This window comes from Macrobrachium rosenbergii, chromosome 12, assembly GCF_040412425.1.
Source record: "Macrobrachium rosenbergii isolate ZJJX-2024 chromosome 12, ASM4041242v1, whole genome shotgun sequence".
Taxonomy (NCBI): Eukaryota; Metazoa; Arthropoda; class Malacostraca; order Decapoda; family Palaemonidae; genus Macrobrachium; species Macrobrachium rosenbergii.
Window position 1 is genome coordinate 29,341,568 of NC_089752.1, and position 24,599 is coordinate 29,366,166.

The 24,599-nt window shown below is 44.4% G+C and overlaps 1 protein-coding gene and 2 non-coding genes across 3 annotated transcripts in view; all 3 read right to left on the reverse strand.

Annotated features, from left to right (window-relative positions):
* The window catches only part of IntS9 (integrator complex subunit 9), a 49,936-nt gene that overhangs the window by 16,519 nt on the left and 8,818 nt on the right, over positions 1–24,599 (reverse strand). Inside the window, exons 3-4 of the mRNA XM_067113745.1 lie at positions 17,463–17,665; positions 2,896–3,097 (exon numbers count right to left, since the gene is read on the reverse strand). Of these exons, the coding sequence (XP_066969846.1) occupies positions 2,896–3,097; positions 17,463–17,665 (405 nt within the window). The remainder of the gene's footprint in view (positions 1–2,895; positions 3,098–17,462; positions 17,666–24,599) is intronic.
* LOC136844520 (5S ribosomal RNA) lies at positions 6,206–6,324 on the reverse strand. The gene has a single exon (XR_010854909.1). It is a non-coding gene; the product is annotated as a 5S ribosomal RNA (ribosomal RNA).
* LOC136844537 (5S ribosomal RNA) lies at positions 23,222–23,340 on the reverse strand. Its single transcript, XR_010854921.1, has one exon. It is a non-coding gene; the product is annotated as a 5S ribosomal RNA (ribosomal RNA).

A 24,599-nucleotide genomic window follows, 5' to 3' on the forward strand; every position in this document is an offset into this window, starting at 1 on the left:
ACTGGATGCTTGGAGCCATCAGATCCCTCTGTATGCTTTGATCTCAGTGGATGCTTTGGACACTGGGCGCTTGGACTCCGTCTGCTCTGACACTGCTAGGCACTCAGATTGAAAGAGCGTTGGGTGCCAATACTGGCATTCCACAAGATACTCCCAAAAAACGTCATCAACACCCCATCTACACTGGGATCCATGTCTGTCCACACTAGGATCCTAGAACAACACGTTGATGCTTCTTACATATACTGGAATCCGTAACTGTTCACACTGGGATCCGTATCACTAGAGGACAAAGAAAGCACATCCCTATCGACGCCTTTCCAATGGCTATCCATCAAGACCTGTGGACAGCAGGATCGACTGACGAGTAACTACCCATGCACCGACAGTATGCCTCCTCTCAGGTTTAGGGGAGTCTGACAGGGACTGGGTTTAGGAGATCCGATAGGGCCGGATAGCCACATCCTCCACCAAACATCCGGTAAGATTTCCTGTGGCTGTCTGTTGATACCTGGGACCAGCAACAGGCTCTACTGAGGAGGCGACTACCCATGAGTAAACCCCCGACCTCCCTGGGACTTCTAGTATGCCTCCTTCCAGGTTAGGGAAGTTTGACAGGGACTTTCCGTCTAGGAGCATCGGGGGATGAGTAGACACCTCCTCCACTGCACAACACTTCACAAGACTGGCAATGGCATGGGAAGGAAGCGAGGGAGTCAGGCGCAGGAGCAATACAAAAAAAAAAAAAAAATAGAGGGCTAGTAGTAGAAGAGAAAAATGGATGGGGAGTAGGCACTAGACTACACTTGGATCCCTGGGCTGCTCTGATCCACTGGGCACTTGGATCCACCAGGCGCTCGGATCCAGAGGGTGCATGGATCTGCTGGGCACATGGATCCGCTGGACACTCAGATCCACTGGGCACATGGATCCACTGGGCGTATGGATCCGCTGGGCGCTCAGATCCCACTGATTGCTTGTATCTCACCGAGCGGTTTGCCGGGCGCTGGGTGCTCCCAGGTGTAATTGGCGCCAGGCAACTGGGCATCAAACAAGCTAATAGCTCATAAGCTAAGAAATTGGGAGCTGGTGAGCGTTCCTAGGTGTTTGGAGCTGATCCTCAGCTGTCAAGAACGTCAATTCTTTCGAAAGCCCAGCACAACCAAAATAAGCACAATTCTCTCCTACTACATTCTGCCCTTACACTTTTTCAGTTCTCTGCAAAGGAAAGTGTAATAGCATGATTTTAATTAATCTTGAAGTACACAGAGTACCATCATACAGACAAATTTCAACTCCTAACAGACATTATTTGAGATTTATGGAGATATAGTATATCATTATCGGCCCTGTAGCGAACGCAATGTTTATGTTTTATTACGCTACTCAATATATATCGAAGCGAATGCAAAGTTCACTTTATCACATTACTCTGCAACACTTTACGTTATTAAATTACTCGTCGTAGCGTATGCAGAGTTTACTTTATTACGTTACTCGGCACCACTTTACATTATTATATTACTCGTCGTACCATATGCAAAGTTTATTACATTACTCGGCAACACTTTACATTATTAAATTACTCATCCTAGTGAGTGCAAAGTTTACTTTATTACGTTAATCGGCAACACTTTACATTATTACATTACTCGTCGTACAGGTGAGTAAAACCAAAGATGTAATTTCACTACTGTAGCCTAGAAAAAATTAGTTCAGTAGCGAACGTAAATATCGGTTCGGCAACAAAGCACTGTTTATAATATAGTACGCCACTCGGCAAAGTAGTTAAACAATTAACTGCAATTTTCACTGTAAAAGCAAAAATTGATATACCAGACTCCATTTAGTAACAACAAAACAAGAAAAAACTCATCCTGAAAGTTTTTGGCTGAAGCTACTCGACTTTCAGCTTGAACACCGAAGTCCGGTTAATAACCGGCGAAAAAAGAAAAGCTGCTGCCGACACCTGATGTTAACACCAGAAGTCGGAGAAACAGACTGAGGATTCTCTGTTTAGTCATTCCTAACTATCTCATTAGGGGGCGAGACTAGTCACCTACACAGAACATCGGTGTCGCTACTGTGAAATTTGAATTTAAGCTACTGCGAATAAACGAAACCAATAGCTATGTAATTACTTGATAAGTTACTTATATAAACACTAATTACTGATGGCCAATAATGACAAGTTTGCTACAGACATATCAAAGAGACAAAAATACAATGGTTACATTATTTTCATGAAGCAAAATACCATAGTTAATACTGCATGGAAAGAGAACCCAAGATGGAGTTTGTAACAAGAATGTAAAATGCAAAGAATAAAAGCCTCTGGAAATGATACACTAGAGAAGCCAAACACTACTTAATAAGGAAAAGACAAAGATAACCTGTAGTGAAATGATGCCCAAATAAAAAGTCCCTCAATGCAAGGTCAAAAGAGACTCTCCAAAGAACAAAATGCAATATACATTTTGAATAAAAAACACAGCTCCATCATGAAAGACTAACCTTGCACTAGGAATAACTATATCACAATGAAAATCAAGAAAACACACAAAACCTACCTACAAAAATGCTACATGACAGTCACAAATTCAGCCAGCATTATCAATACTGTATACACTGACTGACAATTAAGTGAGAAAAAGAAAAAAGACAACTTAAAACTCATTTAGCCTTTTCAAATACAATGTTGCATAGGCCTACTGTAAACAGGTTAACTTCTATGTATGGAAATACTCTAACCAAAGATAAATTTCACTGAACTCTGAAACTATATACCATTAAGGTTTAATGATAAATTTCTGAGCAGCTGACTCTTTACTATCAGATAGTAGTAGTGATGACAAAGAATAAAGTTCAACAATAAAACGTGCATGTGGTACTTACGATTTTTTCACTGTAGGCGACAATCTGAACGTGTGAAAGAGCAGCATTGACTGCTTTCATTGTATAGGCTGGCTGCCAAGTTTTTGGTGCTTTGGCATCAGAAAGAGGCTGGGGTAGAGAACGTAAATAATTCTTCCAACGGGAGGCATGCCTTGCCTTTGGGGTCCTTTCTATGTACTCCACAAGTTCTTCCATAAAGAGCCTTAAAGAGTAATAAAAATGATATTTTAATGATAAAATAAAGTTTGTTCATACTTACCTGGCAGATATATATATATAGCTGTATTCTCCGAAGTCCGACAGAATTTCAAAATTCGCGGCACACGCAGTGGCCGGGCAGGTGGTTAGTACCCATTCCCGCCGCTGGGAGGCGGGTATCAGGAACCATTCCCATTTTCTATTCAGATTTTCTAATGCCACTGACTCCTGAGGGGAGGAGGGAGGGCAATATGAATACTATATATATCTGTCAGGTAAGTATGAACAAACTTTATTTTATCATTAAAATATCATTTTGTTCATGAGACTTACCTGTCAGATATATATATAGCTGAATACCACCTTTGGAGGGGGGTAGAGACAGCCAAGAATTAGGGAAAAAACCAATATATTGGTAAAATTATTTTGGTTCCTTATCTGATAGCGTAGCTGACTGAGTGGTTACTGTCACTCTAGTCTGCTTCTGCTTTACTAGAGACCCCAGCGAGGTAGTGACCTATATAGCTGGCAACTTCTAGATGATCTGTCAACGGGGGCGTGACCACAATGTGACTAGATCATAGACCATACAAAGAGGACAAAAGAGCATTACTAACCACCTAACCAACACCTAAAGCGTTAGTTTGCAAAGGATTGGGAAGACTGCCTCCAGTAGTCGACCCAACAACCATAAAAACACAATTAAAAAGGGATAGGATCAGAGTTACCCCCTGTCTCCAAGGTTGCTGAAGCAGCAATGTATGGTTCCAGCGAAAAGCAATTTTCGTATGCTACCTAAACATCTCGCCAAGAGTGTAAGGCAAACACCGAATTGCTTCGCCAAAATGTGGCACTGAGAATGTCACTGAGTACCATACTTTTCTGGAACGCCATGGAGGTAGCAACTGCCCTCACCTCGTGAGCGTTAACTCTCAACAACTTGAAGTTGGAGTCGTCACAACTAGAGTGTGCGTCCTTAATGACGTCCTAATGAAGAATGCCAGTGCATTCTTCGACATAGGTTTAACTGGTTGCCTCAAAGAACACCATAAATTATCCGAGGGACCACGAGTGTCCTGGGTTCTTTTAAGGTAGTACTTGAGAGCTCTAACCGGACATAGAACTCCCTCAGGTTCCTGTCCAATAAGGTCTGCTAAACCTTTAATTTCAAAGTGTCTAGGCCAAGGGTTAGAAGGCCTTTCATTCTTAGCCAAGAACTTAGGGCTTAAAGAGTAGACAGCATTGTGTTCCTTGAAGCCCACATGACGGCCTTGAACTTCGCTCACTCTCTTCGCCGTCGCCAGAGCCGTGAGGAATGCCATTTTTCGAGTAACATACTTAAGAGATGCTGAGTGGAGAGGCTCAAAAGGACTAAACATCAAAAACTTGAGCACTACGTCCAAGTTCCAAGCATTAAATTAGCTGAGGAACCTTGGATGTCTTGAAAGAGCTCGTAAGATCGTGGCGGTCCTTATTGTCAGGCAAATCTAATCCTCTGTGTCTGAAAACAGTCGAAAGCATGCTCCGATAACACTTGATAGTCGGAACTGCTATATCGAGTTTTTCTCTTAAGTAAAGGAGAAAATCCGCAATCTGGCTCACAGTGATAGAGGAAGAGGAAAAGCCCTTCTTTCTACACCAACCCTTGAAGGTTGCTCACTTCGCTAGATATATCCTGTTAGATGAAGAACTTCTGGCTCTAGCGATGGCCCGTGCCACCTGGCCAGAAAACCCCCTCGCTCTGACCAATTTTCGATAGTCTGAATGCAGTCAGGTTCAGAGCGGGGAGGTTTTGATGATATCTCGCGAAGTGGGGTTGTATGAGCAGGTCTGCTCTCATAGGAAGGGTTCTCGGAACGTCTACCAACCAGAAGAGAAACTCCGAGAACCAGTGGTTCGAAGGCCAAAACGTGGGGATGAGAGTCATCCTCGTCCCTTGTGAGGCCGCGAACTTGCGTATGACTTCTCCCAGAATTTTGAACGGGGGAAAGGCGTAAACATCTATTCCCGTCCAATCCCAGAGAAGAGCATCTATCGCAACTGCCCCCGGGTCGAGTACAGGTGAGCAGTATAGAGGGAGCCTCGCTGTTCTTGAGGTCGTGAAAAGATCCACAAGATGGCGACCCCAAAGTTTCCAAAAATCTTGGCAAACCTCCTGATGAAGGGTCCATTCCTTCGGCAGGAGTTGATGGCACCGACTGAGCAGGTCTGCTCGAACAATTTCGACCCCTGCAACAAAACTTGAGAGAATCGAAATGTTGCGAGCATAGGCTCAAAGAAAAATCTCTCTTGCAAGGCTGAACAGGGAACAAGAGTGTGTTCCGCCCTGTCTCTTGAGGTAATCCAATGCCGTAGTGTTGTCCGAGTTTACTTGAACTACACGATTGCAAACTTGGACCTCGAAGAATTGGAGAGCTAAAAGATAGCCGCCATATCTTTGATGTTGATGTGCCAGGACACCTGTTCCTCTCTCCAGGTTCCTAACACTTCCTCTCCCCTTAGAGTTGCCCCCCAACCTGTTGACGACCCGTCGGAAGAACAACACTAGGTCGGGGTTCAGAAGCTTGAGGGAGATCCCTTTCTGCAATTTCGTTGGATCGAGCCACCACTACAGATCCTCTTTTACAGAAGGAAGAATTCTCAATTCCTCTTTCAAGTTTTCCTTGCTTTGCCAGTTCTCCAACAGAAAGAACTGAAGAGGCCTGAGATGCAGTCTCCCCAGGGAAACAAACTTCTCCAGCGAGGAAATGGTCCCCAGCAGACTCATTCATTCCCTCACCGAGCATGTTTCCTTCCCCAAGAAGGCCGAGACTTTTTCGTACATAGAAGTTGCCGTTCTTGCGACGGAGACGCTATAAAAGCCGCTGAATACATCTGAATTCCCAGACACAATGGATAGTGAGGGGATCAGCTGCGACTTTTCCACATTCACCAGAAGTCCCAGGGACTTCACGAGTTGCAGAGTCAACTGAAGGTCCTTCAGATACCTTCGCTTCGACGACGCTCGAATCAACCAGTCGTCCAAGTAGAGAGAGATCCTGACGTGCGACAGGTGCAACTGCATCGCAACGTTCTTCATGAGAAGTGTAAACACCCTCTGAGCAAAAAGTGACGCCAACAGCATCTGGTGTTCCCAGGCGGTCACCCATCCAAGTACTGACCAGACCCAACGTTGCTTAACTTCGCTGATCGGACGAGAAGCGGTGCTTTCAACGTGGTATGGCCGTTGTACCGAGTCCAAAGCAGAGAGCCCTGAACTGGAACGTTTAGTCCCCCAAGACAACCTGAGATACTTCATCGAACGTGGATGAATTGGGGCGTGAAGATAAGTATCTTGGAGATCCAAAGATACCATCCAATCCCTGGGATGAAGGGCTCCTAGTATTGAACTTTTCCTTCCGGACCAAGTTGTTCGGCCTGTTGACGTCCAAGACGGGTCTCCAGCCTACTGAAAGTTTTGGGACTAGAAACAATCTGTAGTAAAATCCTGGGGGACTGCGAGTCCAAGACCTATTCCACTGCTCTCCGCTCGAGCATCTGTTCGAGCAGGTCAAACAGAATATTCTGTTTGACAGGATGGCAATTGGGAAACAAAAAACAAAGGAGGAGGAGACAGGAAGGGAATCAAGTAACCTCTCTCTAACAGTAGGAGGGACCAAACGTCTGCCCCTCTCTCTCTCCAGGCTTGTGCAAAATGAAGCCTGGTTGCTAATGGTGTCTGGAGATGAAAGGAGTCACTTGCTACCTCTCTTGGAAGTGACATTCCTTTCGGGAAAAACTCTCCCTCGTGGTGCGGGTCTCGTGTTGCTTCCCATGGAAGCCCCTTCACGAAAAGGCTGCTTCTTCTTAGCCAACTGAGGAAAAGAAGAGGAAGATGATGGGGCCAAAGGACGTTTAGAAGACCTGGAAAGAAGGTCTTGGGTTGCCTTTTCTTGAAGGCTAGCAGCAATATTCTTAACCAAAGTCTGGGGGAAGAGATGGCTCGAGAAAGGAGCGAACTGCAGCTCTCCCTTCTGCGCTGGTGAAAACAGACTTCACCGAGAAATAGCAAAACAATGCTCTCTTTTTGCAAAAGAACCGATGAAAACTGAGACGCAAGTTCTTCAGAGCCATCTCTGACGGCCTTGTCCATGCACCGCAGTACACTGGACAGCTCCCCCAGACTAATGGAAACCGGATTAGTAGCCTTCGTGTTCAAAACTTCCAGACACCAGTCCAAGAAGTTAAAGACCTCAATAGTCTTGAAGAGGCCTTTAAAATGGTGGTCCATCTCAGTCAGAGTCCAAGACACCTTAAAAGAAGACAAGTGGGATCTTCAAGAGGCGTCGACTAGGATTGCAAAGTCCCCTTGAGAAGTCAAGGGAAGCGTTAAGCCAATGTGCTCCCCTGTCTCATACCAAATGCCTGCTTTGTCGGACAAACGTGAAGGAGGCAAAGCGAAAGAAGTCTTTCCTTGATTTTTCCTGGCAGCCATCCAATCCTGGACTTTTTTGAATGCCTTTTTGACAGAAAAAGACTTCCTCATCTTGAGAAAGCCAGGAGTCCTTCTCGCTCAAGACAAAGACAACTGCGAAGGTGGAGAGAGAGGAGCCGAAGGATGAAAAGTCTCAGGAAACAGATCCTTAAGTAAAATAGCCAGAGTCTGATAATCAGAGGAAGAAGAAGACGAAAGATGTTTCTCTTCATCCAAAGACTGTGACGAAAGAGGATATTCTTCCCCAGCTGGCGGGTCTTGAGTGAAAGAAGTTCCGATTTGCCGATACATAAGCGGGAACTCCCGCGATTTGAAGAAGTCGTGGCTAAATTATGAAGGACATCAGAAGTTGAAGCGGGTAGTTGTGCGTCATGATGTACAACAGGAGCAGCGTCAACACAAGAAGACTTTGAAGCTATACGGCGAGGCGAGCGCGGAGCGTCATGGCGTGGCGCGCGAGAGGCTCCGTGGCAAGATACGAGAAGAGTTACACAGCGTGGCGCGCGCGAAGCGTCATGGCTAGGCGCGCGCCGAGCGTCAAGGTGAGGCGCGCGTGAAGCGTGAGAAGCGCGTGAAGAGCAAGACACGCGCTCCTGGCGCGTGTCAAGAGAAAAGTCCAACACCTCAAATCGGGGAAGACGATTAGGAAGCCACTAAACACTCTCTCTAGACGACAGACGAGAAGCCCCAAAACATCTAGCAGACGAGGAAGACGAAGCAGGAGACGAAGGTGAAGGTCAGTACCTCTTAACAGGCAGTTTCGAATCTTGAAAGGTTCATGAGAGCATCCAGCTGTTGTTGCAAACCCAACAAAATCTGACGCGCTGGAGAAGCAACTCTCTCGGGAGAAGGGCTGAACCTGAGAGCAGGAGAGGGTAGAGAGACGTATACTTCCTTCTCACAGGGGTAGAAGCTCTAGCCCTTGCCTTAGCGCGACAGGGGGGTCGAGTAGCGTCATCATCCGAAAAACACTTTATTCTCTTCTGCGGAGGAATATCCAAGCAACTATCGGGGAAGAGCACAAACGTCTAGAGGAAGAGGACGTGAAGCGTCCTCTCCTCTAAGCTTCTCTTAAGAGGGCGAGAGTCCAACCGAGAGCTCCAACACCGAGGCGGGGAGGATGTGTCGGAGGACGAGAAGCAATCCTTCAGGATGCGTGCCTGTGCACGATCCCTGGCAGCCTGGGTAGCGTCATCAGGACCTGCCGAAGGGACACCAGATCGGTGAGAAGCCCCCGTAACCCTCATGCGGCTTTCGACATGCCCCCTCCCTGGTCCTGGGAGTTCGACAGAGGTCCAGGCCTAGAGGCATTATAGGGCCGATCTGACGCCCCCTCCACAACACTAGGGGCACTAGCACTAACACTTTGCGTTTGAATTGCATTCACTTTAGTTTCAAGAGCACGCATTGACTCCAACACAAGAGCCAGGGTATTACCTTCTGCAGCAACATACTACAGGGTTAGTACTAATATTTACTACAGGGTTACTAGTAGGAGAAAACCCTGACTGTCCAGGTAAGGATGCACTCTAGGAGGAAGATCTCCTAAACCTATCACGCTCCAATTTAAGCATATAGGCTTCATATATCTTCCACTCACCCTCAGATAATCCCTCACTTTCATTATACCGATTATCATAGCATTGAATACCCTTACATATCATACATAAAGTGTGAGGAACTATCGAAGTCTTCGATAGCCTCACCTTACATTCACCCAAGCTACAGACTCGATAGCTAGAGGTAAGACATCTTAATTATAAGAAAAGTCAAAAGCAAAATCAAAAACGATCCACAGAGAGCGTATGCCAAGTCACAGATCCAGTTGAATACCAAAAAACAACCAAAATACTTAAGTGACAACAAATTTCGAAATCCAAATGGCGGAGGAACTGACAACAGGTGTTGACAGTCCGGCGAAAGAGAAAATCTGAATAGAAAATGAGAATGGTTCCTGATACCCGCCTCCCAGCGGCGGGAATGGGTACTAACCACCTGCCCGGCCACTGCGTGTGCCGCGAATTTTGAAATTCTGTCGGACTTCGGAGAATACAGCTATATATATATACATGACAGGTAAGTCTCATGAACAAAACAGGAATAAACAATAATATAACACTAGAATATTAGAGTGTTACTGTATTAAAAAGGCTGTATTGCATTCACCTGGGCTTCCTTAGATTTTGTAAAGTGATGAGGTACTGTATAGACCAAGGAAGGGCTGATTAGCAAGTTGATTTGCAAATAGATCTGCATACAGGTCAAGGATTTTCAAGATTTCTTTAATGGACAGGTTTTAAGATACACCAAAACTACTGAACAAAACATTTTCATATCTTGCACAACTGGCTTTCCATTTTTCTACCTATTCTTTTCTACTAAAATCTAAAATGTATCAACAATTTAAGTTGTTTCACAGATTAAATAATAGTTTGGCTTCAAAATAATAAATTGTTTCGGCACTGGTGGATTATTATTACAAGCAAGTTAAACGAAACCAATGTCACATTTTCAGACTCTCACAGTCCTCACTTAAAGGATCTGTTCTTCAATGAAAGGTGAAAATTGTCAAGGTGTAAAGTTGAAAATGTTGGACAGCTCAGTGAGAAGAGACTGAAAGGAATGAAAGAGGTAAAAGAAAGAAAGCATCACAGCTGGGGCAAGAGGGATACTGAAAAAAAATCTTTAGTACCAACTGTGTGTGTGTGTCACATATGACACAATATGGAGAGGCACTGGTAAATGTATTACAAGTATGTCCGTGGGTTTTCTTTATCTTATGAAGTAATTTCTAGCATTTTTACTATAACAACATACAAGTAGTCCCTGCTAGATACAAAAATAAGTAATATGCCATAATTTAGTTAATTTAAAAACTACAAATCAAGAATTTCCCCAAACAAAATGTAGCAATAAATTTAATGTACATTTGCAAGACTACAACAAAAGATATAACTACGGCATATAAAGTCCCATAAAATTTCATACCATCTAAGACAACACAGGTAATCAACCCTTAACTTGTGGGAATTAAGGGCATATTTATGAAATACAGTTAGCTACTCTTATGAAACATAGTCACGTACTGACTTTAACATTTTGAAAAAGCAAACACTGAAAATGATAACAAATGAGGAATAAAACTATAAAATGATATTTTCATAATAAAATAAATTTTTGAACATACTTACCTGGTAGTTATATATATAGCTTAAGTCCCTGACGCGCGGCAGAATTTCAAAACTCGCGGCAATCGCCGATGGGTAGTCAGGTGTACCACTAGTGCGCCCTCTACCCAGGTACCTTGAACCATTCCAACTGTTCCTCAGATCTTCCATGCCCCTAGTCTCTAGAGGGGGAGGGTGGGAATTTAATCATATATAACTACCAGGTAAGTATGTTCAAAAATTTATTTTATTATGAAAATATCATTTTTAAACATCTGACTTACCTGGTAGTTATATATATAGCTGATTGACACCTTTGGTGGAGGGTCAGAGACAGCCAACATCTTTGGAATTTTGCTTAAGGGTTAATCAACCAACTTAAGGTTCTTACCTGGTTTAAGGAAGCTGACTTCAATGAACTCCCCTCATTATGTCTGCTTTCCTTAAGAGGTCCAGCGATCCACTCAGGGGATGAAGACCTCTAGGAGCTGCCAACCGGTATACCAACCTCTATGTGACAGACAACCTATAATACCCTTGTTCAATGCGCGCTGCCAAGGAACAAACTGATTACCTGACTAAAATCAATGATTGCGGAAGATTGCGTCCAATCTCCACAAATAACCATAAGATTACAACTATTCCAAGGCAAGAATCAAGGGCATCGATTTATGGGATTGCAGGGTAGTCCCTTCTCCCACTACTGAGTTAGCTGCTATAAACGGTCCCAGTGTATAGCAGTCGTCATAAAGCGTTTGTACTTGCTTCAAGTAGTGTGAGGCAAACACTGACTTGCTTCTCCAGAAGGTAGAGTCCATGATACTTTGTAGGGACCTATTCTGTCTAAAGGCTACAGAGGTTGCAACCGCTCTGACCTCATGGGTTTTAACCTTTAGAAGCTTAAGGTCCGCTTCATTGCATTCTGAATGCGCTTCCCTTATCAACTGTCTAATGAAAAAAATAACGCATTCTTTGACATTGGTAGAGAGGGCTTCTTAACTGAACACCAAAGCGCCTCTCTGACTTGCCTCGAAATTCTTTCGTCCTTTGCAGGTAAGAAAAAGGCAGAGCTCTTACCGGACAGAGGACTCTCTCTAACTCCTCACCTGCGATCTCTGCCAGATTCATAATCTCAAGGCCTTGGGCCATGGTTGTGAAGGACGTTCATTCTTAGCTAAAAACCCCAGTTGTAGAGAGCAGATAGCTTTGCGTTCCCTAAAACCGATGTTTTATTGAAGGCATGTACTTCACTGACTCTTATAGCTGTCGCCAAGCAAACCAAAAATAGAGTCTTCATTGTGAGATCTTTAAATGAAATCTCTTGCAAAGGTTCGAACCTATCGGACATGAGGAACTTTAGGACCACGTCTAGGTTCCACGCTGGTGAGATCTGACTTTTCTCTTTGGTAGTCTCGAATGATCTGAGAAGGTCTTGGAGATCCTTATTGGCAGACAAATCCAAGTTTCTGTGTCTGAAGACAGCTGCCAACATGCTCCTGTATCCCTTAATAGTCGGAGACTGAAAAGTTAACGTCTCCTCTTAAGGTAAAGAAGAAAATCCGCTATCTGGGTCACAGAGGTACTGGAAGAGGACACGGAGTTGTTTTTACACCAACCTCTAAAAATATCCCACTTGGATTGGTATACCCTGATGGTAGATGACCTCCTAGCTCTTGCGATCGCTCTAGCTGCCTCCTTCGAAAAACCTCTAGCTCTTGCGAGTTTTTGATAGTCTGAAGGCAGTTAGCTGTAGACCTTGGAGGTTTTGGTGATACCTTTCCAAGTGGGGTTGTTTGAGTAGATCTGGCCTTAGAGGCAGACTTCTCGGCGTGTCCACCATCCATTCCATGACCTCTGTGAACCATTCTCTTGTTGGCCAAAAAGGGACCACTAGAGTCATCCTGGTGCTCTCGTGGGACACGAACTTCTGAATGACTCTGTTTATGATCTTGAAGGGGGAAAAGCGTAAACGTCCAGGTTGGACCAATTTAAAAGGAACGCATCTGTGCGTGCCTCGGGTCTGGCACAGGAGAGCAGTAAAGAGTCATCCATCCTCTTCGTTTGAGCTGTGGCGAAGAGGTCTATGCATGGACGACCCCAAATCCGCCACAATTCTCTGCAGACATCTTGGTGAAGAGTCCATTCTGTTGCCAGGACTTGACCTTTCCTGCTCAGACTGTCTGCCCTCACATTTCTTTCCCCCTGAATGAAACGTGTCAACAATGTCACATTTTTCTCCTTGGCCCAGATAAGGAGTTGCCTCGACGTTTCGTACAGTGACCTGGAGTGGGTTCCTCCTTGCTTGTTGATGTAGGCCAACGCCGTCGTGTTGTCGGAGTTGACCTGTACGACCTTGTCTTGGACTGAGTGTTGTAACTCTTTGAGGGCTAAAAATTTGCAGTCAGCTCCTTTTGATTTATGTGGAGCTTCTCTTGCTCTCTGGTCCAGAATCCTGATACTTCCAACTTTCCCAATGTTGCTCCCCACCCCGAGTCCGACGCGTCGGAGAACAACACTAGGTCTGGGTTCTTCTGTTTTAATGAAAGGCCCTCCTGAAGCTTGACTGGGTCGTTCCACCACTGAAGGCATTGTTTCATCGCCTCTGAAATGGGGATACACTCTTTCTCTAGCCTCCTTCTCTGCTCCAATACCGATTGAGGTGGAATTGGAGTGGGCGAGGTTTAGTCTTCCTAAGGAAACAAACTGTTCTAGCGAGGATAGGGTCCCCAGCAGGCTCATCCATTCCCTCACCGAGCACATCCGTTTCCCCCAGAAAGTCCTTTAATTTTACCAAGGTCTGTTCCATCCTTGATGGTGACGGAAAAACCCGAAAATCCTGAGACTGAATCCTCATCCCTAGATACAGGATCTCTTGAGATGGGGTCAGATGTGACTTCTGCCTGTTTACCAGAAGTCCTAGTTCCTCTGATAAACAGATTGTCGTTTGAAGATCCTCCAGACAGCGATTGAAGGAAGGAGCTCTGAGAAGCCAGTCGTCCAGATAGAGAGAGGCCCTGATGCCTCTCGTGTGCAGCATTCCCGCTACATTCGACATCAGTCTGGTGAATATTTGGGGCGCTGTGCTTAGGCCAAGCAAAGAGCCCTGAAACTGGAATACCTCTTCCTTGAAGACGAATCTCAGGTATTTCTTGGAGCCCGGGTGGATAGGAATGTGGAGATATGCATCCTGAAGGTCCAAGGAAACCATCCAGTCGTGTTGTCTGACTGCTGCTAACACTGATTTTGTTGTTTCCATGGTAAACTTCGTCTTTTGTACAAAGGCGTTGAGGGCACTCACATCCAGTACTGGTCTCCAACCCCCCGAGCTCTTGGGAACCAGGAAAAGGTGGTTGTAAAATCCTGGCGAATCCAGATTTTGTATTTTCTCTATTGCGTTCTTCTGCAATAATAAAGAAACTTGCTGTTGAATCGCCTGTGCCTTGGACTCGTCTCTGTATCTGGGAGACAGATCTATTGGTTTGTCTGCCAACGGGGGCTTTCTTAGGAAAGGGATTTTGTATCCATCCTTGAGTAGTTGAATGGACCAAGGATCCGCTCCTCTTTTCTTCCATACCTGCCAGAAGTTTAACAGCCTGGCACCTACCGCTGCCTGAAGGGGGAGAACGTCAAGTCCTGTTTCTTCCCTGTCTAGAGGCACTCCTTGCTGCAGATCTTCTACCCGCCCTCGAGGAACCTCTATCTGAGGGCCGACCACGAAAGGGCTGAGATCCCTGAAGCACAGAAGCCTCAGCCTTACTCTTTTTAGTCATGAAAGTCGTTGGTAAGACTTTCCTTGCTGTCTTCGATATAAGATCTTGTGTGGTTTTCTGAGCTAAGGATGTAGAAACCTCTTTAACCAAGTCTTGAGGGAAGAGGTGAGAGGAAAAAGGCGTAAATTAGTTCCCTTTTTGACTGGATGTGACCCCATTAGCTAGGAAAGAGCAAAGATGGGCCCTTTTCTTCAAGATTCCTGCTGAGAAAAGCGCCAGTAATTCGCTGGCACCGTCTCTGATTCCTTTATCCATACACGACATAAGATGTACAAATTCTTCTTTGTCAGTCGTGCTGAATAATCCCATCTTTCTTCCTAACGCTCCAGGGTCCAGTCCAGAAAGTTAAAGACCTCAAGGCCCTAAAAATTCCTTTGAGGAGGTGGTCCAACTCTGATGTTGACCAACAAAACTTCGTTCTCCCCATGGCCACTTCGGCGAGATGAATCAACAAGATTCGAGAAGTCTCCTCGGGAAGAGGCAGGTATTCCAAGGCAACGATTCTCCCGTTTGATACCAAACGCTTTTCGATCTTGAAGCTAGTTTGGCTGGAGGAAAAGCAAAGGCTGTCTTTCCTTGTTCTTTCTTTGAAAAGCATCCATTCATTCATCATTTTAAGAGCTCTCTTGGACGAGCGGGACAAAACCATCTTCATAAAAGCTGACTCCTTTTGGCGCCTTCCCAAGAGTAAATTCTGAAGGTGGGGAACGAGGAGCAGTCGAATAAAGTTTTCAGGGAAAACTTCCGCAAAAAGTTTCATAAGTTTTTTGAAGTCTGATGAAAGTTGATGGCCTTTACTATCTTCTTCTTCCGAAACTTCTTCGATAAGATCCACAGGAGACTGAGGGATATCATCAATCTCTTCTTCTGATTGACCAAAAACCAAAGAAGCGACGTCTTTCAAAGTATCACCTTGACGCTCGGCGTCCTGGTGTCCAGTCTCGTGACGTCTGGTGTCTTGGCGTCCATCTTCTTTTAGTGATAAAGTATGGCGTCCAGCCTCTTGACGCCTGGCGTCTTGGCGTTCAGATTCTTGATGCCTGGCGTCCTGGTGTCCAACTTCGTGACGCCTGGCGTCCTGGCGTCCAGATTCTTGACGTCTGGCGTCCTGGCGTCCAAGCTCTTGATGCCTGGCGTCCTGGCATCCATCCCCTTGAGCTACTCGGGCGTCCTGGCGTCCAGACTTCTGACAATCATTGTTCCGTCCAACCTTAAGGTCGCTTGAGAACTGGCCGCCTGTGCGACATCTGTCAAAAGCTTCCTCAGGCTGACGTAAAATGATTGAGGTTTCTTGAATAGGCGAAACATTTTTCTCACGTTCGCTGTCCCGCCGCACCCTGAAGTCACTTGAGAGCTGGCCGCCTGTGCGACATCGGTCAAAAGTTTCCTCAGGGCGACGTACAGCCATCGGTGGACAAACGTCTGCATCCGTCTTTTCTGCAGGCTGAAAGACTTGCATCAGGGAAGAGAGTTTCCGTTGCATGTCCTGAATTAGACTGATTTGCGGAGCTACCTGTTGCTGGGGATCGACATGGGGAGCTGCAATATCAACTACTAATTCATTTTCATCGATGAGACGTTGGAAATGAAGTTTCGGGGACGCTTCCGGTCTCATTTCGTCATCAGCGGAAGCAGACGGCCGCCCGTGCGACAACATACGTCTGCTTTTCACTGGAGAGCAATTGTCCGAACTAAGAGGGGAACGCTCTGGACTGCTCCAGTGACTACATCCCGGAGTAGGAAGTGTCAAATCCCGACGCCACTCCACGAAGGAAGTTTCCTTTGAGGGGTCTCGATCCACACGGTCGTATGACGCCAGTCCCTTCTAGTAACAGCGTCCTCCGGCGAGGATGAAAACACTTTAACCTCGCCTTTCCTATGGCGAGGGTGAGCGATCTGGGAACGTCAACAGGTACGCTCGAGGATGACTGCTCGGTAGCTAAAGCCTCAAGCCTCCCTTCGACTGTCTGTCGACATTCCTTCTCACAGGGGTTGGTGAGCTTGGAAGAGGTCTAGGACTAGGAGCACGACAGGACCGAGCAACCGCACCTCTCCAAACACTTGCACTCTTATTTTTCTCATTAACACTTGAATGTTTCAGATCTCTCACATTCGACCATAAATCCTCTCTGTCTCTTGAGAGGATTCTACCTTTTGTCCAAGGGTTTGAATGGCCGTCATCATGTCCTTCAAGGTTGGTTCCTTATCAGTATCAGTGGGGGTTCTGGGACTACCACTACTGGGGATGAATAATAGGATTGATATGAGGAGAATCTTCAATTCCTGACTATCTCTAGAAGAAAGCCTTCAGATTTACTACTCCCGGCTCTTCTGATCCTATCCCTTTCAAGCTTAGAAACATATCGGTAGTAATCCATCCACTCTCTTTCTGATAAACCAAAACATTCATCACATCTGTCCTTTAACTCGAATTTTTTCCCTCTGCATTTTACACAAATTTGAGTGGGGATCCAACGTGACTTTAGCAAGCCGGGTTTTACACCCCCACACACATTCTCACACTCAAGCAGAGTCAGACATCTTGGAAAGTGAAAAAAATCGTAAGAAAAATCCAAAGCGAGCAAAGGTCAAAATCAACAATATCTAACAAATCCAGAAAATCCAAAGCAAATCCAAAAAACAAGCGAAAGCCAAAGCCAAAGTGTACTTCACCAAAACTCTGTGAAAATCACGGGCCAAACGAGCAAAATTCTTAACGATGCAACCGGTATGGCGGCAGGGAAGATCTGAGGAACAGTTGGAATGGTTCAAGGTACCTGGGTAGAGGGCGCACTAGTGGTACACCTGACTACCCATCGGCGATTGCCGCGAGTTTTGAAATTCTGCCGCGCGTCAGGGACTTAAGCTATATATATAACTACCAGGTAAGTCAGATGTTTAAAAATAAGTTTTATGAAACAAATATACTACAGTACAAACAAATAAGTCATACCATACCTTCCAATCTGCATTGTCGGTTCTGTCATGAGCACAACCCCTTTAAATCCAGTACCATTAGTAATGAAAGGCAACGCTAACATACTGTGGTAGTTGGACACCAAAATAGCATCCACTTCAGAAAAGTCAACCAGGCCAGATGCAGGTGGGCCAAACTCAGGTGGTGAATCAACAAAAACCCTGTTCATGCATTCTCTAAGTTCCTGTAAACAAAACATCAATTATTAATTATATATAATAATCTCATGTAATGAGATTTAACTTTTGATGAAAACCTTCATTAACTTTGATGATCCTAGTGAATATACCATTTACAACTCTAAGCTGCCTCATTATTAGAATAATAATTTAACTGGCAGGTGAGACAGCATTCACAGGTGAGACAGCATTCAGGGAGAACCCTTTCGTCACAAAAAATTTCAACTTACTTTTTTGCCCACTGGCCAATGCAAGACAGCTGCAATCAATCTGAGGTGCAGAAGCAGGGAACTTCATGAGAAATAAAACTAGGCATCAGTGGAATATAAAAATCATTTCACAGATGTCAAAGAACAACTAAGGCAAAAGATAACTGTTAATTTCTTACCTTTGACAAATCATTATAGATTCTCTTAAAGTCCACTAAGTTTCAAGTGAGTACTTCTAACATGAACTACCTAATTTACTCATAAAGATACATCCATCATGATTTAGCAATGTTCTGTTCAATGAATCTCTTTCTGTACTCAAAGTAAGGCCTGACTTTTAAGAGTGCAATAAAGGCAATATGGGACAAAGTATTTGTATTTCCCACTGGAGTGAAATGCCAAAGGTAATTACTGCAAACTTAGTATACGGAGGATAACTAAGGCAAATGAATCACTGCACCAAGACCTGTCTGGCCAAAGCCACAGGAACTATAACAAGTCACGGTACCTGTGGGTGAGAGACAATAAACTTTTCCAAGAGCTGAATTCAATAAATTGATCAATAACTAAATTAGGCTCAAAACAGGAGAAACTGGAATGCCATTTCAAGCTGCTTGGTTCAACAACTAATTTCTGCCTGAAATGAAAAAGTAATGCTCTTAGCTCAAGAAGACTGATCTTAGATGAGGATGTCATCTAACCACCCACAGCTATCAACTACTGACATCCAACAATTTATCTGAGTCCTATAAAGATCCTTCATTAACCTAAAAAGTTCTTCTAAACACATTATAAATGATGACCCACTACAGTTATAATAAAGGATGTGTAATCATGAATTCCAACCTTCTTTCAATAATTAGAAGTACAGTACATTTACTCATTTCCAAACAGCAATTGCAACCATGGTCACTCTTTCAAAATGTTTGCAATAGCATTATATTTCAGCTACTAGAAGTAAGAGGTAAGAGACCCAGTTAAAAGAAGTGACATGTGAGATGAAAACTAGTTCTAAATGCATTCCTCTCCAGAAGAGAAAAAGGGCTCATTATTACCATGTTCAGTGCTCTCTGGAAGAACTAAACAATAAAACATAAAACAAGATGAAAGGACAACCAAAGACAGCCAGATCCAATGGGAAATATCAACAGACCAAACATGGTGGAGAAACTGAAGAAATTTTTACATTAATTCATAACACAAATAAACATCTGTAATCATTTCAATATCAAGAATTAAAAGAAGACAAAACAAGAGCATGGCAAATAGGTAAATCTTATTACAGTATCAATCTGACAGAGGAGCTTACCAGGACTTGTACTAATAAAACAATGACCAACCATGACAAGCAGTCATACAAATAACAAAACATGGAGTCTGCACATTTGTATGAATGATGGACCAAATACACAACAATCTGAATGCACTAAATATTTGGTCTATATACATGATGTTCCTGGGCTGCCTACACCCCATTGTTATTAATGATGATTTTCAATATAGTTTTTGTTATTAATGATGATTTTCATCATAGTTTTTGTAGTTATATTATGATGCTACAAAGCCAATTACAGGAATGAATCAAAACCTAACCTAAGGTATTGGATCCGAACCTGACCAGGGTGGGACACTGAACACGCCCCAACCTGTAACCTTCCCCAGAGCACCACAAGTCACAGGGTAAAATACAAGGGCACATCATAACCTTACCTTCCCAAGCCTAATGTGCCAGATCTTTACCTGATGGGGGAGGGGGTGGTATCCTCATCTGAATGAGAGCACCATAAATCATAAAAATTGAAATACAGAATTTAATTTAACCTAACCTTGCACACTAGGTCCTACCTGACAAGAGAAGCACATGTTGTCTCCCCTTAGCACTACACACAGCATGTTCCTTACCTTAAGGTTTGGAGGTATTTGCCTATAAGGCACACATCTCCTCATGTCTAAATCCTGGTATTTAACTTCTTCTATTTATTATTTGAGTTACCTTATTGCCGCAAAAAATTTGGGAGGGTTATAATTTTTTTTCTAAGTTGTGTATTCAGTCCAGGGTTTGGTACATTTAGCCTGGGCAGGTGGTGCATTTGGATTGGTGCATCCAGCCCAACACTCCTCCTCAATGACAGCACAGTACAATATACAAAGATAATGCATGACTGCTATATAATATCAGAATGTTTTATAGTTTGAGGCTGTTTTTTCTGGGCCAACTCTTCAGAATATCTGAAGTTGCATATCAGCTAGTTAACCTGAGAGTATTCCCCATACAAGACTTTACTCAGGTATTAAATTGCATTCACTGTAGCAGTAACTGGTTTATCTTAATAAATATGATATTTTAATGATAAAATAAAGTTTGTTCATACTTACCTGGCAGATATATATATAGCTGTATTCTCCGAAGGTCCGACAGAATTTCAAATTTCGCGGCACACGCAGTGGCCGGTCAGGTGGTTAGTACCCATTCCCGCCGCTGGGAGGCGGGTATCAGGAACCATTCCCATTTTCTATTCAGATTTTCTAACGCCACTGTCTCCTGAGGGGAGGAGGGAGGGCAATATAAATATATATATCTGCCAGGTAAGTATGAACAAACTTTATTTTATCATTAAAATATCATTTTGTTCATGAGACTTACCTGCCAGATATATATATAGCTGAATACCACCTTTGGAGGGGGTAGAGACAGCCAAGAAATAGGAAAAAACCAATTATTGGTAAAATTATTTTGGTTCCTTATCTGATAGCGTAGCTGACTGAGTGGTTACTGTCACTCTAGTCTGCTTCTGCTTTACTAGAGACCCCAGCGAGGTAGTGACCTATATTGCTGGCGACTTCTAGATGATCTGTCAACGGGGCGTGACCACAATGTGACTAGATCATAGCCCATACAAAGAGGACAAAAGAGCATTACTAACCACCTAACCAACACCTAAAGCGTTAGTTTGCAAAGGATTGGGAAGACTGCCTCCAGTAGTCGACCCAACAACCACAAAAACACAATTAAAAAGGGATAGGATCAGAGTTACCCCTTGTCCCCAAGGTTGCTGAAGCAGCAATGTATGGTCCCAGCGAAAAGCAATTTCGTATGCTACCTAAACATCTTGCCAAGAGTGTGAGGCAAACACCGAATTGACTTCGCCAAAATGTGGCACTAAAAATGTCACTGAGTACCATATTTTCTTGAACGCCATGGAGGTAGCAACTGCCCTCACCTCGTGAGCGTTAACTCTCAACAACTTGAAGTTGGAGTCGTCACAACTAGAGTGTGCGTCCTTAATGACGTCCCTAATGAAGAATGCCAGTGCATTCTTCGACATAGGTTTAACTGGTTGCCTCACAGAACACCATAAAACATCCAATGGACCACGAGTGTCCTGTGTTCTTTTAAGGTAGTACTTGAGAGCTCTAACTGGACATAGAACTCCCTCAGGTTCCTGTCCAATAAGGTCTGCTAAACCTTTAATTTCAAAGTGTCTAGGCCAAGGGTTAGAAGACCTATCATTCTTAGCCAAGAACTTAGGGCTTAAAGAATAGACAGCATTGTGTTCCTTGAAGCCCACATGACGGCCTCGAACTTCTCTCACTCTCTTCGCCGCGAGGAATGCCGTTTCGAGTAACATCCTTAAGAGATGCAGAGTGGAGAGGCTCAAAAGGACTAAACATCAAAAACTTGAGCATTACGTCCAAGTTCCAAGCAGGGGAAATCAGCTGAGGAACCTTGGACGTCTTGAAAGAGCTCGTAAGATCGTGGAGGTCCTTATTGTCAGACAAAGCTAATCCTCTGTGTCTGAATACAATCGAAAGCATGATCCGATAACACTTGATAGTCGGAACTGCTATATCGAGTTTTTCTCTTAAGTAAAGGAGAAAATCCGAACCTGGCTCACAGTGATAGAGGAAGAGGAAAAGCCCTTCTTTCTACACCAACCCTTGAAGGTTGCTCACTTCGCTAGATATATCCTTTAGATGAAGAACTTCTGGCTCTAGCGATGGCCCGTGCCACCTGGCCAGAAAAACCCCTTCGCTCTGACCAAGTTTCGATAGTCTGAAAGCAGACAGGTTCAGAGCGGGAGATTCAAAGATATCTCGTGAAGTGGGTTTGTATGAGCAGGTCTGCTCTCATAGGAAGGGTCCTCGGAACGTCTACCAACCAGAAGAGAAACTCCGAGAACCAGTGGTTCAAGGCCAAAACATGGGGATGAGAGTCATCCTCGTCCCTTGTGAGGCCGCGAACTTGCGTCTGACTTCTCCCAGAATTTAGAACGGGAAAAAAGGCGTAAACATCTATTCCCGTCAATCCCAGGAAGAGCAACTATCGCAACTGCCCCAGGGTCGAGTACAGATGAGCTTTACAGAGGGAGCCTCGCTGTTCTTGAGGTCGTGAAAATATCCACAAGATGGTGACCCCAAAATTTCCAAAAATCTTGGCAAACCTCCTGATGAAGGGTCCATTCCTTCGGCAGGAGTTGATGGCGCCAACAGAGCAGGTCTGCTCGAACATTTTCGACCTCTGCCACAAAACTTGTGAGAATCGAAATGTTGCGAGCATAGGCTCAAAGAATAATCTCTCTTGCAAGGCTGAACAGGGAACAAGTATTGTCCGAGTTTGCTAGAACTACACGATTGCAAACTTGGACCTCAAGAATTGGCGAGCTAAAAGATAGCCGCCAAATCTTTGAAGTCGATGTGCCAGGACACCTGTTCCTCTCTCCAGGTTCCTAACACTTTCTCTCCCTCTAGTGTTGCCCCCAACCTGTTGACGACCCGTCGGAAAAACAACACTAGGTTGGGGTTCAGAAGCTTGAGGGAGATCCCTTTCTGCAATTCCGTTGGATCGAGCCACCACCACAGATCCTCTTTATATAAGGAAGAATTCTCAATTCCTCTTTCAAGTCTTCCTTGCTTTGTCAGTTCTCCAACAAAAAGAACTGAAGAGGCCTGAGATGCAGACTCCCCAGAAAACAAACTTCTCCAGCGAGGAAATGGTCCCCAGCAGACTCATTCCTTCCTTCACCTAGCATGTTTCCTTTTCCAAGAAGGCCGAAACTTTTTCGTACATAGAAGTTGCCGTTTTTGCGACGGAGACGCTATAAAAGCCGCTGAATATATCTGAATTCCCAGACACAATGGACAGTGAGGGGATCAGCTGCGACTTCTCCACAGACCAGAAGTCCCAGGGACTTCACGAGTTGCAGAGTCAACTGAAGGTCCTCCAGATACCTTCGCCGACGACGCTCGAATCAACCAGTCGTCCAAGTAGAGTGAGATCCTGACGTGCGACAGATGCAACTGCATCGCAACGTTTTTCATGAGACGCGTAAACACCCTCGGAGCAAAATTTGACGCCAACAGCATCTGGTGTTCCCAGGCGGTCAACCATCCAAGTACTGACCAGACCCAACGTTGCTTAACTTCGCTGATCGGACGAGAAGCGGTGTTTTCAACGTGGTATGGCCGTTGTGCAGAGTCCAAAGCAGAGAGCCCTGAACTGGTACGTCTAGTCCCCAAGACAACCTGAGATACTTCACCGAACGTGGATGAATTGGGGCGTGAAGATAAGTATCTTGGAGATCCAAAGATACCATCCAATCCCCGGGATGAAGGGCTCCTAGTATTGACTGCGAGGTCTCCATCTTGAACTTTTCCTTCCGGACCAAGTTGTTCGACCTGTTGACGTCCAAGACGGGTCTCCAGCCTACTGAAAGTTTCGGGACTAGAAACAATCTGTAGTAAAATCCCGGGAACACCGAGTCAATATCTGTTCCACTGCTCTCCGCTCGAACATCTGTTCGAGCAGGTCAAACAATTTTCTGTTTGACAGGAAGGCAGTTGGGAAACAAAAACAAAAGAGGAGACAGGAAGGGAATCAAGTAACCTCTCTCTAACAGTAGGAGGGACCAAACGTCTGCCCCTCACTCTTTCCAGGCTTGTGCAAAATGAAGCCTGGTTGCAAAGGAGTCTGGAGATGAAGGGAGTCACTTGCTACCTCTCTTGGAAGTGACATTCCTTCGGGAAAAAACTCTTTCTCGTGGTGCGGGTCTCGTGTTGCTTCCCATGGAAGCCCCTTTGTTATGCAAACATTTAGCTTTCGTTTACTTTTTGTATCTGAGATCGGTGCAAGCGTTATGAAGGAGATGCAGTTTGAATGTCGATAACTTTAGTTTTGAGAAAAACGATATTTTTGCTTCTCTGTGTATTTATTTGCTTGCCGTTACACAGTTTGATGTTTTTATGACATAATGAAAAGCCAAAAAATAGACCTGCAAAGTAATATAACTTCGCTAAATGAAGCTAAATGAAGCGAGTGTCAAAACACGGCCGAGGTTGGCCAGCGCGACGTTTTACTTAGTCAAGCTCTGAGCTGCTACTGACTGACTGCCACTGACTGCCCTGCGGCATTCCTGTCTTCCGCTGATGCGTACTATGTCCACAGGGTTGCCATAGATCGCATTAGATATTATTTCATAGCTAAAAGGAAATTACCACCGATATACTGACAATATCATTACATTATATGAAAAATGTAATTTGACTATGATAGGTTACTGTTTTGTTTATAACTTCTAACTGTGGCGAACTTTTAAATAAAACTTTCTGAGAAGAAAGTCAGGATATGTATGATGCCATATATAAAATATCCCAGAAAATTTTATTTCCGATTTTTTTCACAAACGCTCCCCTTAAGACAAAGACAACTGCGAGGGTGGAGAGAGAGGAGCCG